A 15,688-nucleotide genomic window follows, 5' to 3' on the forward strand; every position below is an offset into this window, starting at 1 on the left:
AAAGACGAAAAAATGCAGAAAAGTAAAAGGGCATTTTTTGATATTATACTGCATGCATTTAGCACCCCCTAAAGTCAATTCCAGCACCCCCAAGGGGTGCTAGCACCCCCGGTTAAGAAACGCTGTCTTAGAGGGAAGAGACTTTTTTTCGCTGCTTCTATCTTGTTGCACGTGCTTTTTATGTGAAAGCAAGTAGTATAGGCTCTTTGCAATCTCAAGTTTGAAAAAATAAGCCAGGTCTGTTGTCTTGTTTATTGAGATTGTTGGTTTAAGAGACTGACCAAAGCTGTCACAGGCCCATAAGGAAAGCATGCGAGGTACGTCTTAACCAATGTTATGTAACATTCTTGTAAGTTTCAAGTCTTTCGTTCAAATGTATCTCCTGAAAAAATGAACTTTTAAAAGAAAAAATTTCTTTAGCAACTTCATTTCTTAGATTATTGTAGTTCTGAGCTAAATATTTAAAATGGTGAAAATTTGCTCTATCTGTCACACAAAATTGTTGTGTTGGGTGCGGAGGAATGTGTCTTCTGCCATGAAATCGGGCAGTGTGTTAGGGTGCTCAATGGCATGGCGGAGAGCACCTCTTGCATCACTCTGTTGGACGACTTCCATGCACTGGTCAATCCAGCAGTCCTACAAACCTTCTTCAGGGTTGATAGAGAAAATTGGGAAAAAGATGACAAGCCCAGACAACGCAATGGAAAGTTGTCAAATGAGTGAGTAATCTTGTTTACTGTTCAACAGCCTTTCAAAAGCTAATTGCATAATTGTTCCATTCATACTTAACGAAGCTGTTATTTCTCTCAGGCAATTCAGGCTGGTCGCTTATAGGCACGTGCAGGAGTGGCTGTTGGATGGAGAAGTTCTGGGCAAGTCGAACAGAGTCGTGCTGCCATCCTGCATTGTCTCTTTTATTCGCAGGAAATACCCTAGCGACGATGGGGATTATGCTGGATTCAGAAAATAGCCCCGATGATTGTTGAAGCGTTATTGTACAATACAAAATCTTTTCGATATAACCAAGATTGCCGGTTCCAATCTACGAAACTAGCCTTCGGCGATGGGCATCGCAAACCACTCCTGGCACACAGGCATCAACAACTAAATTTGTATAATATACTGGCTGAAAGATGCGTCTTCCTTATAGATACCTTGTAAATTTGCGCATTTACCTATCGCGTCTAGTTTAGTCTCCACTAAGTTCGACTACACGTGACGTCATATCGCTAGGTGGCGTAGACGAGTTTGTCACTTCCAGGTAGCGTGAGAGAGAAGCGTTAGAGAGCGTGGGAAAACGGTTGGTTTCTTGGCTGTGGGCCTCAATTGTAAGGAAGTAAGTTTTTCAACCCGTACTGGATGTCTTGGCAATGGATTCTAACCAATGTTAATTCGATCGTGCAGTTGCACTTTAAATCAGGGGTGACGAACCTTTTTGCGGTCGCGGGCCACTTTGTCAATTACGCATGAGTTATCGGGCCACACAACTTAGCGCTTGTCAAAATTATATGACGTCATAGATTGGAATCGACCAAAAATACAAGGTGAAGTTGGTGAATAGTGAACAACTTTGTCTTATAGCTTTCCTATTTTCTAACTTTAAACCTTGAAAGTTAGTGTTTAGGGCAAGAAAATAGCAAAGGAAAGGTGTACCAGTGAATGCATAAAACAGCTTTGAGATGTCTTTTGTCTTTAATGCATGAGCGATTGTCAAATCGTTTTGCGGGCTTCACAAAACTCTTTGACGGGCCGCACGCGGCCCGCAGGTTCGTCACCTCTGCCTTAAATGAAGGCATGGTTATTAAGTAGGCTACCAGCAACTAATTTTGAGTCAGCAATAGCCTTTAACCTAGCAGGCTTTTGTGATATCAGCAAAGTCATCTAGAGATGACAGTGATGAAATGATACACAGTTCTGGGAGAAATCCAGAGGCTTTCCGGTACTTTAGGTTTGATTTAGGCTTACAAAGCCAACATAGTGTGGTCAAAGTCAACATTTAGCTTATATGAGACTTTATCATACAAAAACATAACATTAAATAAGTCAATAAGGCGGTTAAAGTCCACATCTAGAGTATATATTAGATTTTATCATACAAACCTAATACTTTTTTTATAACTAGTTATCTGGCAAAACCAAAAAAGCCATATTTTAATAAACAAACAAAAATCTGGCTCAAATTTCATTCTTAAAAATTTTGTTTGGTTGTCCGCTCCAGCCTTCCAAAAGTCAACTTCGAGTGTTTTACCTTGTTAATTTTACAGCTATAAACACAAAAAGTCGTTTATCTCGAAAACTTGAAAATGGCGGATATTAGGTTGTGACAAATCACGGGAGTAATATAATGAATAGTCTGAAATTATTTTTCACCTTAACACTGGAAAAACAATTATGCAGAAAGCATTTACGTTTTTTTTTGTATTTTTGCAAAGATTGGCTGATTTTTCGGTTTATTGTTAATGCAATGCTTATTCATTTTAGACATTTACAGATTTTACTTAAGTATATATAACCTAAATAATTGATTATTATTTCGTCACGTCAAATTTAAACATAAAAATAAAGTGAAAGTACCTTTAGAAATCATAAAACATAGGTTTATCGATGGTCGTTATATTCTTCAAATCCCACTGAACAAATAATTGCGTTGTAAGCAATCACAGGTTCATCAGTAGTTGGTTTTGGATGAGTTAGAAGCTTTCTTCAGCTTGATGTTTTAAACCGTAGTGAGAATAAGTCAGGTAATAATGTGGTAACATTGTAATTTGATAAAAAAAAAATTGTAAACAGGTTCTGTCGCTAAGCGAGAGCAGTTGTGGAGCTACAATAAATAAACCATAAAATTACTATTACTCTGACGATAAGTGCCTGAAGAGAGCCAGTAGAAAAGTATTGCAGCTTCGAGCAAAGATAAACCTTCTCACCATATTCAAGTTCTGTACCACCAATTAACTTTGATGGACTATTGCAACCACCATTTGCACAAACTTTGGATTGTGTTTTTTATAATTTTGTTACAGCAAAAAATTTTAAAATCCGTTTATATTGTCCTCTGCTTTCCGCTATAACAATGCATTTCAAACCTATTTTTGCCGAGGCCCAAAATTCACTTAAGTTTGTATTGAAATGATTTTCCCGTCCACATGTAATCTAGCTTTGCTCTTAGCTGTCCTACAATTTCATTGCAATCAAAGGCTACCCTGTTTAATTTTCATCTCTTGATGGCGATGCAGTGATGGCGAAAAATCGATTTATGATTAAAAAAACAAGGCTGTTAAACTGTTTGTTAAGTAATTCACAAGGCTTATATTAATGATATACGAGACAGTCAACCACTTCAAGTGGCAGTTTGCTGGGTTGGTTCACAAAAACAAAATAGTTTTATTAGATAATTGTTTTGGATAATGGTGTGTTTTGCTACTTTGATCAAGGTTAAGGATAGCAGGTTATTTTTCTATCTGTTGGGTAGTTGACCATGGAAGATCATATCAACTGTCGGCTACTTTTAGTAAATTATTTTTTCAAAAATGTTTGCCAAATTCAGATAAACCAAGACTCTCTGGAAGAATTGCGCAAAAATTTTCACTTTTGTCTGTTATGCGGTTTTTTCGTATTTTGCATATTGTATGAGTTTGTAAATAGGCCAAATTAGAAACGTGAATATAGCCATGTTTTACTACAGATGCGTTTATTGGATGATGGATCAATGTATTAGTCTTATATGACATTTAGAATCTTAGGTAGTCTTAAGTAATTTAGTAGGTGATCTTTAAAAGAAACATTTAAGAGCATAGATATTAATGATAAATACTGTGCTCCACGAGAAATACCACACGTTGTTGTTGTATGAACATAACAAAAATGAAAATGATAGTTTAAATTCAACGTCAGGTTAATTATATATTACGCCGTTGTTACCTGTGAGACCGGATTTCAAAATGACGGCTTTGTTTTGCTATACTTACCCATTGTTATAATGTTTATTTTTAAGTTTTTAAAACTTTTTGAGTAGTATACAGGGATGTTGCTTGTGAAATGTAGCCTCACCTCTTCAAGAAATAACTGCATCTTAAAATTAACTTGTGCTTCAAATCAAAAATATATTTTTATTCTATGTTGAAGCGTTTTTATGTACTTTTAAGGTTGCGGCCCGCCCGATGTGTTGGATTTCTCTAGTCAAGTACCCCCACGTGACACCAATCGTGTTTATATGATAAATGAAGAAGTATCATACGTATGCAATGCCGGAGAAACAGTACCCAGTACCCCAACAAGGTGTCAGAACGATGGGACTTGGTCAATATCTATGGCGAATACTAATTTACCTGAGTGCAGTAAGTGTTTAATCTTACGTTTTTTAAGTTGGCTAAGTGCAATCGTTAGAGGAAGCTAACAACAGTTTAATGCATGCAGCAGAGAAAAAAGTGTTTTAAAAACTTTGCCTGATGCAATTGCCTTGCTTTAAGCTTGCCAAACACTTGTCGATAGCAAAAGTGATGAAAAATAATTTTTACCATAAAAATGTTTACTTCCGCTTTGTCTTGCTGTTTCAGAAAAAACAAATGAAATTTTGAGTTTCTGATAATGTTATTCTGGCATTCCAAAATTTTATTCAATGATCCTTATTAAGGCGTTCAAATTAGATAAACTTGAATTTAAATTGGAGCCTACGTTGCATTTTTTTTTAAATTAAGGCTTGTGAAAAACAGCACATTATTTACTGTCGTGGCTGGATAGTTTATTGAATGAAAAATCATTAAACTAAGCTAAGTAGACTACATTTTCTTACAGCTGTATTGTTAAAAAAGTAAACTGATGATGCGCCATAACAGATATGGGCAAACTACGGCCCGCGGCCAAATCCGGCCCGTTGGATTATTTAATCCCGCCCTCCTGATACTGACGGAAACAAAAGCGTTATTTCATTCATTACTATTTTCTCTTATGCACACACAATGATTCTATCGGATTGAAATTTTGTTATGTAGGGTCTATGGTTTATTGTTATGTCACAGTTAAACAATTGTTAAAGCATTGTTTAATCACATGATTGATCTGTCATGTCTGGCAGCAGGGCTAACCTAGCAAGGTTGTTAAACTCAATCAATGAGTCATTTTATTTTTCGTCATTAACGAGTGCGGGACGAAAAAGATACTTACTACAAAAATCGATTATAGACCTACCAGCACGTTAATAAACTGGAAAAGGTGGCAAACCCTTGAAAGGTTTAAAACGTGCCTGAATGGAAAATCATGTAGTAGGCTATATCTCACAAACCGTTAACCTCCTAATATATAGAAAGCTTATTTTAGTATAGTTTTCGAAGCTTTGTGTGTGTCAAACTTGATCAAGATATCGTACAATTAGCCTAATGTCTCATACTACTGCTGAGAGTCACCATGAACAGAATTAGAAGCAAATTATACCCACAAATAAACAAATGCCAATATGGGTTTATGCCTGATAAAAAAAAAAACAAGGAATGCTGTCTTCATTGTGAAAAACTTTGCTCAAAGATCAATCGAAATGCAAAAAGATCTGTGCTTGTGCTTCATCGACTATGAAAAAGCTTTTGATAAAGTCCAACCAGGGCCTGATTAAGGCTCATGGGGGCCCGAGGCACAGCTAAGTTTAGGGGCCCCTGTTGGCAATCGCTTTCAAAGCAATGCCATGTACGTAGTCTCTGCGAATGATGAAATATTGGCTAAAAAATAGTTCAAGCAAAACTATAACTTCATACATATTAATTTAGCCAATTTACCTACAACTTTCTAACAGTATGAACACTTTTATACTTACTACAAAAATTATTGGATGAAAAATCTCTCTAACAGATTGGCAATTGAGCTCATTTTAATTTCATACAGGAAACACTAGCAAAATATAGGCTACATTTGAATTTGAACTAGCAGAGTTTATTAATAGTTCCTTGAAACCAGTGGTGTGTTAAACCTTTTGTGGGCCCCGGGGCCAGAATAATTTTGGGCCCTCTATCGTCAAGCAGACCTATAATATTGTGTATATTTTCACTGCATCGACATGGAAATGTGGTTCATTTCAATAGACTTTTTCACCAGTTTAGAAAACAACACAAGTGTAAGTAACCGCAAACACAGGTCTATCATTTCTAAGCTACACCTTTGCTAGGAATGAAAGCCAAAAGTGTTAACAATTTCTAATAAAAAAAAAATACTGGGGAGCTAGTACACAAGTCCCCCCACCCTTGGCAACTCATGATAAAGAGGAATTGACCAAAACATGTGGATGGAAGTGTGTGAACAGTAAAGCAAAGGTAAAGTAATTTCACCCTATATGTTTGGTTGAGTCCTGTCTTTGTCATGAGTTGCCAAGGGGGGTGGGGGGGGGACTTATATACCAGCTCCAATACTGGCAATGGAACATTATCGGTCACGACGCGGTCATACCATCGTACCACACAAAATTTTGACTGTTTTAACTTTGCCCTGCTTTGCCGCCCGGTACCGCGCAGATAAAATCTGGGGATAAAACCAAATCTGTAGAAATTATTAATTTCCATTCAGATTTGGTCATCTGATAACATTATTGTTTTTCACTATTTTTATGTTTTATCTGGCAACATTACTTGTTCTGTCAACCAAGGTGAAAACATTGTGATTGTACGGTAACTTGTAAACAAAAGCAGTGTAAAGCGTTTTGAGGATCAGGTGTTCAATTATTTTTATTCAACATTATTTCATTCCAAGGCAAAGCTTTCATAATTTTATGTAGGTATTCAAGTTAATTAAAGTTTTTAGGGTATGGTAGCCTAAGTTAGTGGCAAGAATAAACAGGTCCCTTGTGTTAAAAATGATTTTTGTTTTGTACCGTACAACATGTGATATGCCAGGCTTATAAGGTATTTGAAAATAATTGAGCAATTTCATGTGCATATATTCAGAAAAAGTAAATACAGAAGAACGTTTCTGCTAAAAGTACAGGACAGGTTTTTCCTGCTCGCAACATCACTAGTCAAGGATATTTATAATTATAGACAGACAATCGATAACAACTTAATAACATTGAATTGCATAATTCAAAATTAATACAGAAATGAAATAGATACATAATTTCGAACGTTTTCGGCAAAACTTTCTGCCCTCTTCAGGAAAATATCTTAATTCATCTAAACAAAACAGTTATTCGTGAAATGTTAATAATAAATGACTGAAATTCAATAAAACTGCACTGACCTGCGTACAAGCAACAACTGACGAACAAACACAAAAGGTGGTAGCAATCTGTCATAATTATGCGGGAGTGTGGTCATGAGACGAGATAGTGAGCGGACAACATAACATAAAATAAACGTAAGCTAATACAAATTCAACAAAAAAGATGCCCCTCCAGCGAATAATTGTTTGTTGAGCCTGGGGTTGTGCTGCTTTATTTGGAGTGCCTCATGAATTTTAGTTTCAAACTCCGATTGACAGTTGCGAATTATTTTGAATGAATCTAATGTAAATTTGATGTTGGAACAAATACTGCAGTCATAAATGTGGTCTTTGATTGCACTGTGCTTATTGATGTCTGTTAAATTTAGGTGTTCCGTTGCTCTTGTTACCAAGTGTCTTGTGGACATACCTATGTATGTCATGTTCGTGTCGCACGAACAAGTGAATTTGTAGACAATGTTGGAACGAAGAGACTGCGGAACGGGAGATTTCAGCGAAAAATATCTACTGATGGGGTCTCCATTAGGCCCTACCATTGCTAATTTTTTCCTCGCACATATTGAAACAAAAGTTCTTGAAGAGTCTAAAGATTTCCATCCGAAACTTTATCTTAGGTATGTAGATGATATTTTTGCTGTTTTTGATGATGAAGATTCGTGCTCAACTTTTCTAAATGTGCTAAATTCCCAACATAAAAACATAAAATTCACAGTGGAAAAAGCTAGAGAAACTATACCATTCTTGGATGTTGAACTAAAGATTAACGAAAGTACTTTTGACACATGGGTTTGGCGAAAACCTAGTAACACTGGATTATTATTAAATTTCAACGCAGTGTGTCCTATGAAATGGAAATTTGGGTTGGTGTTAGGTTTGCTTAATCGTGCTCGTTCTATCTGCTCAGACAAATACCACTACATGAATGAAATCGCCAAAATTAAATCCATGTTATGTGCGAATGGATATCCCGGGCAGTTTTTTGATAAGGTTCTACAACGTTTCAATTCAGTATCTTCACCGAATACTGACGTCATAAATTTCCAAAACTCTATATCCATACCTTTCCTAGGAAAGGAATCTCTCGTATATGCTAAAAAACTATCTAAACTCTTTAAGTGTAAATTTGATATCGACATTGTTCCTCTGTACAAAACCTTTAAAATCAGTAGATATTTTTCGCTGAAATCTCCCGTTCCGCAGTCTCTTCGTTCCAACATTGTCTACAAATTCACTTGTTCGTGCGACACGAACATGACATACATAGGTATGTCCACAAGACACTTGGTAACAAGAGCAACGGAACACCTAAATTTAACAGACATCAATAAGCACAGTGCAATCAAAGACCACATTTATGACTGCAGTATTTGTTCCAACATCAAATTTACATTAGATTCATTCAAAATAATTCGCAACTGTCAATCGGAGTTTGAAACTAAAATTCATGAGGCACTCCAAATAAAGCAGCACAACCCCAGGCTCAACAAACAATTATTCGCTGGAGGGGCATCTTTTTTGTTGAATTTGTATTAGCTTACGTTTATTTTATGTTATGTTGTCCGCTCACTATCTCGTCTCATGACCACACTCCCGCATAATTATGACAGATTGCTACCACCTTTTGTGTTTGTTCGTCAGTTGTTGCTTGTACGCAGGTCAGTGCAGTTTTATTGAATTTCAGTCATTTATTATTAACATTTCACGAATAACTGTTTTGTTTAGATGAATTAAGATATTTTCCTGAAGAGGGCAGAAAGTTTTGCCGAAAACGTTCGAAATTATGTATCTATTTCATTTCTGTATTAATTTTGAATTATGCAATTCAATGTTATTAAGTTGTTATCGATTGTCTGTCTATGGTTTTTAAAAAGTACCTCTCTACCAAAGCTATACTATTTATAATTATGGTATTGTAAATGTTAAAATTGAAATGATAATTAAACTATCTGAAATGCTATTTTGCTTACAGCTTACAATTTTTTAAAACAAAGCACTTTTATTGATGAAAAGAATCTGAATATGTGAATTCAAAAGGGCCCTCCAGTTGTTTTTTTTTTTTTTATTTCACTATTTGTGCTTTCCAATTTCTTTCAATGTCTTCTAAATGATACTTAAAAAAAAACAGCCAGATTTTTCAAACATATTGGTAAACACATAAAAAATACTCTATAAATTTTTCCATTGATTTTGAAATGGGCCCAACTACAGCAATTGCACTTCAACTTCTCTATAGTTTCTCCACAGAATCCTCAATGAGTGAACTTTTTAGGTATGATGCTTCTTACCAGTATGTTTAAGCATGTAATCATTATCGAAGTTTCACCACAAAAGTAAATGACCAAAATAATTAAAACAGTTGTGCCAAAAACACTTTGTGGCAATTGGGCCCTTTTTGAATTCATATATTCAATTGCATCCAATACATTTCTGCAGAACATGTTACTAACTTTATCGCATTTTGTTTTTAGATAGCAATGGTGTTTTTAGAGATGTTTCAGTGTAGTTAGGGCCCAAATTTGTAAAATAGGCCCAAATTTGAGATGTTTTAGTATAATAAGGGCCTACATCATCTTCTTAATGGACAAGTACATGCAGTGAACTTTAGCAACTCAAAAAACACTTTTCTGAAATGCAAAAATCTATTATTTGTGGGCCCCTTGAGATGGTGGGCCTGGGATCCGGGCCCCCCTTGACACGGCACTGCTTGAAACCTATAAAAGTATTGACGCCTACGGTATTAATGTAAAAAAAATTGGGGGCCCCCAAAACCAGGGGGCCTGAGGCCTGTGCCTCGTGTGCCTCATGGTTAATCGGGCCCTGAGTCCAACACAATGAAATGTTAGGCATGCTCGACCGAATTGGAATTGACGACAAAGACCTAAGAATTATCCTAAATTTAAATTACAGACAATTAGCTGCTACCAGGATCAATAAAGACTGCAGTGACAACGCACCCATTCAAAAAGGAGTAAGACAAGTCTGTGCGCTATCATCTGCCCTTTTCTCATTATGCAGTGAAATATTTTAATACATATTGATAATAAAAGAGGTATTAGCATCGGAGGAAACAACATTAACCACATGCGATATGCTGACGACACCGTTTTGATAGCTGACTCAGAAGTAAAACTGTAGAACATATTGGATATTGTGTGTACGAAGAGCAAAATATTTGACATGGAACCATGGCTTGCATGGAACTAAATGAAAAAAAACTAAAACAATGGTCATAACAACGAAAAAAGAAGCCGAAACTCCTAGTGTATTTGTAATTTATCAGTAGGGGTAGGCTGTACATATCGTTAAAAAAGTTATCATTCTGGGTCATTTTGGTGACACCCCTATTTTGAAGTATATTGTCTCCTGAGCATTTTAAGCCATAATTCAATAAATTTGGAGAAAAACTGAGGCAGTGCCGGCAAAAACGGTGTCCGGAATGCATAAAATCAAAAATGACACTTTTAACGATAATAATGCATTTAATACAGTATATAATGTCGCCATAAGCCAGCAATTGGCCTTACTGTTTACAGTGGTGACATTCAAGATGGTCATTGTTTACAGCAGGGTTCTCAAAAGGGGCGGTACCGGCCCCCAGGGGGGGTTGATTTTGCAGGAGGGGGGGGGGGCGGTATGATTACCTCGGCTTTTCGACTGGTATACGATTTCGTCAAGGGTAAACGATTTCGTCAAGAGCTAGTATCTTCGTGGTAGCATTTCCTACCTCATACCTGGTGGAAAAGTGATTCAGCTGTGTTGTTCTGCTACATACCAAACAGCGAAACCCACTTGACATGTCCATAAGAGGTGACCTTCGAATGTTTTTCACTGGCTTTACACCGGATGTGAAGAAACTGGCACTTTGTTACCAAGCCCAGGGTTCACACTGACTACCAGTAGGCCTATAGGACTCGCAAATATATATTTGCTTTTCATCAAATATAGTTACTACTTACTAGTCTCTAAAACCCTTACAGCCTGTTTCACCCTAAAAGGGTGAAAACAGAAATATAATTATATTTGAATAAGGACCTTCTGATGATCCCCCTTTTAGGGTAAAACAGGCTGTAAGGGTTTTAGAGACTGGTAACTAGCCTATATTTGACGTAATTATATCGCTCTGCTTGGCTTTTTGCTTTGCATTGAGCACTTTTTGTAGTATTTATTGTTTTATATTTGCTTTTCGTAATTAATCGTTTTTGTTGGGGGGTAGTAAAATGGCTAAAAAAGGTTGAGAAACACTGGTTTACAGTCTTGCAAACTCAAGAAGAGTATTAGAGCCGCACTTTCGCCGGCACTCACGTAATTACTCCGCCAGATTCCAACTAGACTTACGCAAAAGTGATATTTTTTACTAAAATAAACAAATATGCATTCTCGCCATTATTTAAAGCACGCTTGACTCTTGCCCCACTGAAGACGAATTTGCAGGCCTGGTTAACATAGTAAAAATATCGGATTCACTACTAGCAATGCCCACTGTGCTTCTGCAAGCAATCAATGTATGTGGTAGTATTTAATAAGTATACCTATACTGTTCTGTATACTAGTTATACTGATTTATGATAATAGTACTACGTAGGAAACTACTTGTAGTAAAATGCTTTGAATTATCCCTCAATGATGTGGCAGTTATCCAAGAAAAATGTCATATTCCTTCTTGACATATCCCATGAACCAAGTATATTACATGGCATTATCTGTATGGACGCAGCACATTGGACATCAGGTCTGCTTGGATATCTCTACCTCTGATTCCCACTGTCATTGGGATGACTTACCCTTTCTAAATGCTCAATTGTGTAAGTTGTATCACCATTGTTCTTCATACAAATTCCAAGATGCCAATTTCTTTTGTTCCCAGCACCCCAAATTACAATGCACGGCTCATTTACCTCAACATCTCCCTTCCTGGATCGTTGTAGATCAGCATCTCCCAGTTCTTGATTAATTATCGTTGTCATATGTAAAATGCAATGCAGTCAACATGTCTTCTTCTAATGGAATTTCTGGAAGGTCTCTCACGGAGTCACACTGTTTAGTTAGAATCAAGGTCAGGTTCAGTTTCGCCTTGTTCTTTCGTGTTAATCGGATTTACTTTGATCTTGTGATATTTTCTCTGGTTTCCACCGCAAAAGATAGAGGTCTTAATCAAAATGGTTTACCACCACTGAACTTCATTATTATGGATGTCCATTCTCCTGTGATTCTTCTTGTGGTACTATCATAATGTATTGTTATTGTTTCTTCGTCATGCGCATCCAATATTGCAAGGGCACAATTTTTCTTGCTTTGAATCGCTTGTAAATGTTTTATACCATCAATGACTTGTAGAGAAGGCAACACATGCTTGTAGGATTCATAGTCCGTTGATAAACGAGATGTTTTTGACATAGTTCCATCTGTTGGAGGCACATATCCTGGAACATCATCGACCTTGAGGTAATATGTATGGTTGTAAAAACTCCTTGAGATTGTTTGGAGAGCTTGCCGTGATTGCTTAAATGTGATGCCCGCTTTGCTACATGTGTTTGCAAGTACCGATTGAATATCTGAAGTGAAATTGCAAACTTTGCGTATTGGTGTGTACTTTTCTCAAGACTGCATTTAGCTTTTTGGCGTAAAATCTGGGATTTTTCATAGTGTGCAATCCGAAACACTGTTTTTGCCGGCACTGTCTGGAAAATAACTCAAATGACCCGGTTGAGGTCTTAAAACAATCAGCTGAGCATACTGAATAACTTGAAGGTGTCACCAATTGACTTTGAGATACCCCATATGTATAGCCTACCCCTATTATCAGTTATATAGTGAACCATTTCTTTGATAATATAAATTTCTTAGCCATGTGATAAGAAAGCCAAGCTAGACCATCTCTCTATACTGGTAATTTTTTTTGGAAAGCGGGCACCCGGCGAACAAAGACAAACTCATCTGAAACAATTTAACGACAAGGCAAAAACAATCATTTATATAACATATCATAGGAATACCTGGTTTAATTATTCATCCGAGGTCGTCGATGCCAAAAGAAGATTCAGTTCAGTTTATTTCTGACTATTACCAAAAAACAAAACTGCATATATACTAAACGTAGTAAGGGTCTAGAAAAATGTAGAAGCGACAATAATTGTTGGTAATTTACCGCAGACTTAAAATTGCAAAATATGCTCACATGTTCCATATAGGCTCCCGAAATGATTGCTCATCGGTTGGGTTTTAATTCGTAACTAAAACCTTGCTAAACAGTTTAGAATTAACTGTATTTAATGTTTTTACAGTACAGTACTACAGTAGGTACGCGAGATGAAGTTTTCATATTGTTGTTTTGACAGGATGCACCGACTTGTGCGCGACTCTCGATTGCACAACCTCCCCAGCTGTGGCTATGGGTATGGTCGGCTATACGATCGGTACAACGGTTGAGTACTTTTGCAATACTGATTCTGTCGGCATGGCAACTTGTGACAATGATGGATTAAATAACGACCCGCCTCAAATGTGTGGTAAGTTTGTTCTTTTTTTATGTATTGCAGTCTATTGTAGTGAGTGGTTAGTTCTTCGTTTTCACCATATTAGCATCTATAGCACTGAAGATGAGTGACCGCCGATGAGTGACCGCCGGAGGCCTCCCCCAAAAAATTTTGAAAAAATACTTTGAATTTGGTGCATTCTGAGCGCATGTTCAACAGAAATTTGGGTATGAATATTAACTGTAAAATGGTGCTGTCCGGTGGCATAGCAAAAGGATAAGATCATGTTTTCTCTGGCATTTTTCGGAAATAAAGCTGAGTCTCCATGTGTTCTTGTTGCTAATTCCTAAAGCCTCAACTGACTTCAAGGATACCGGTACTTGCTTGTGAATCGAATTGAATTTTTTCTTTGGAAATGGCAAAAATTACTGCATTTTCTGAGTAAATTGCGGGCCCCCTAATTTGCGGCCCTGTGCGATCGCACGGCTTGCACACCCCAAAGACCGGCACTGATAACAACCATATTAAGCAGGAACTGTCGGCTACTTTCAATAAATTATTTTTTCAAAAATGTTTGCCAAATTCGGATAAACCAAGACTCTCTGGAAGAATTGCGCAAAAATCTTCACTTTTGTCTGTTATGCGTTTTTTTCGTATTTTGCATATTGTATGAGTTTGTAAATAGGCCAAATTAGAAACGTGAATATAGCCATGTTTTACTACAGATGCGTTTATTGGATGATGGATCAATGTATTAGTCTTATATGACATTTAGAATCTTAGGTAGTCTTAAGTAATTTAGTAGGTGATCTTTAAAAGAAACATTTAAGAGCATAGATATTAATGATAAATACTGTGCTCCACGAGAAATACCACACGTTGTTGTTGTATGAACATAACAAAAATGAAAATGATAGTTTAAATTCAACGTCAGGTTAATTACATATTATATATTACGCCGTTGTTACCTGTGAGACCGGATTTCAAAATGACGGCTTTGTTTTGCTATACTTACCCAATGTTATAATGTTTATTTTTAAGTTTTTAAAACTTTTTGAGTAGTATACAGAGATGTTGCTTGTGAAATGTAGCCTCACCTCTTCAAGAAATAAAGTCTGCATCTTAAAATTAACTTGTGCTTCAAATCAAAAATATATTTTTATTCTATGTTGAAGCGTTTTTATGTACTTTTAAGGTTGCGGCCCGCCCGATGTGTTGGATTTCTCTAGTCAAGTACCCCCACGTGACACCAATCGTGTTTATATGATAAATGAAGAAGTATCATACGTATGCAATGCCGGAGAAACAGTACCCAGTACCCCAACAAGGTGTCAGAACGATGGGACTTGGTCAATATCTATGGCGAATACTAATTTACCTGAGTGCAGTAAGTGTTTAACCTTACGTTTTTTAAGTTGGCTAAGTGCAATCGTTAGAGGAAGCTAACAACAGTTTAATGCATGCAGCAGAGAAAAAAGTGTTTTAAAAACTTTGCCTGATGCAATTGCCTTGCTTTAAGCTTGCCAAACACTTGTCGATAGCAAAAGTGATGAAAAATAATTTTTACCATAAAAATGTTTACTTCCGCTTTGTCTTGCTGTTTCAGAAAAAACAAATGAAATTTTGAATTTCTGATAATGTTATTCTGGCATTCCAAAATTTTATTCAATGATCCTTATTAAGGCGTTCAAATTAGATAAACTTGAATTTAAATTGGAGCCTACGTTGCATTTTTTTTAAAATTAAGGCGTGTGAAAAACAGCACATTATTTACTGTCGTGGCTGGATAGTTTATTGAATGAAAAATCATTAAACTAAGCTAAGTAGACTACATTTTCTTACAGCTGTATTGTTAAAAAAGTAAACTGATGATGCGCCATAACAGATATGGGCAAACTACGGCCCGCGGCCAAATCCGGCCCGTTGGATTATTTAATTCCGCCCTCCTGATACTGACGGAAACAAAAGCGTTATTTCATTCATTACTATTTTCTCTTATGCACACACAATGATTCTATCGG

At 36.6% G+C, this 15,688-nt stretch overlaps 1 protein-coding gene across 1 annotated transcript in view; it reads left to right on the forward strand.

Annotated features, from left to right (window-relative positions):
- Nucleotides 1-570: 570 nt before the first annotated feature.
- LOC145780679 (uncharacterized) overlaps nt 571-15,688 on the forward strand; it is a 104,452-nt gene continuing 89,334 nt past the window's right edge. The window contains exons 1-5 of the mRNA XM_082592299.1: nt 571-719; nt 811-872; nt 4,143-4,334; nt 13,530-13,700; nt 14,863-15,054. Coding sequence (XP_082448425.1) covers nt 571-719; nt 811-872; nt 4,143-4,334; nt 13,530-13,700; nt 14,863-15,054 — 766 coding nt within the window. The remainder of the gene's footprint in view (nt 720-810; nt 873-4,142; nt 4,335-13,529; nt 13,701-14,862; nt 15,055-15,688) is intronic.

The sequence above is a fragment of the Aplidium turbinatum genome, chromosome 12 (assembly GCF_918807975.1).
Source record: "Aplidium turbinatum chromosome 12, kaAplTurb1.1, whole genome shotgun sequence".
Classification (NCBI taxonomy): Eukaryota; Metazoa; Chordata; class Ascidiacea; order Aplousobranchia; family Polyclinidae; genus Aplidium; species Aplidium turbinatum.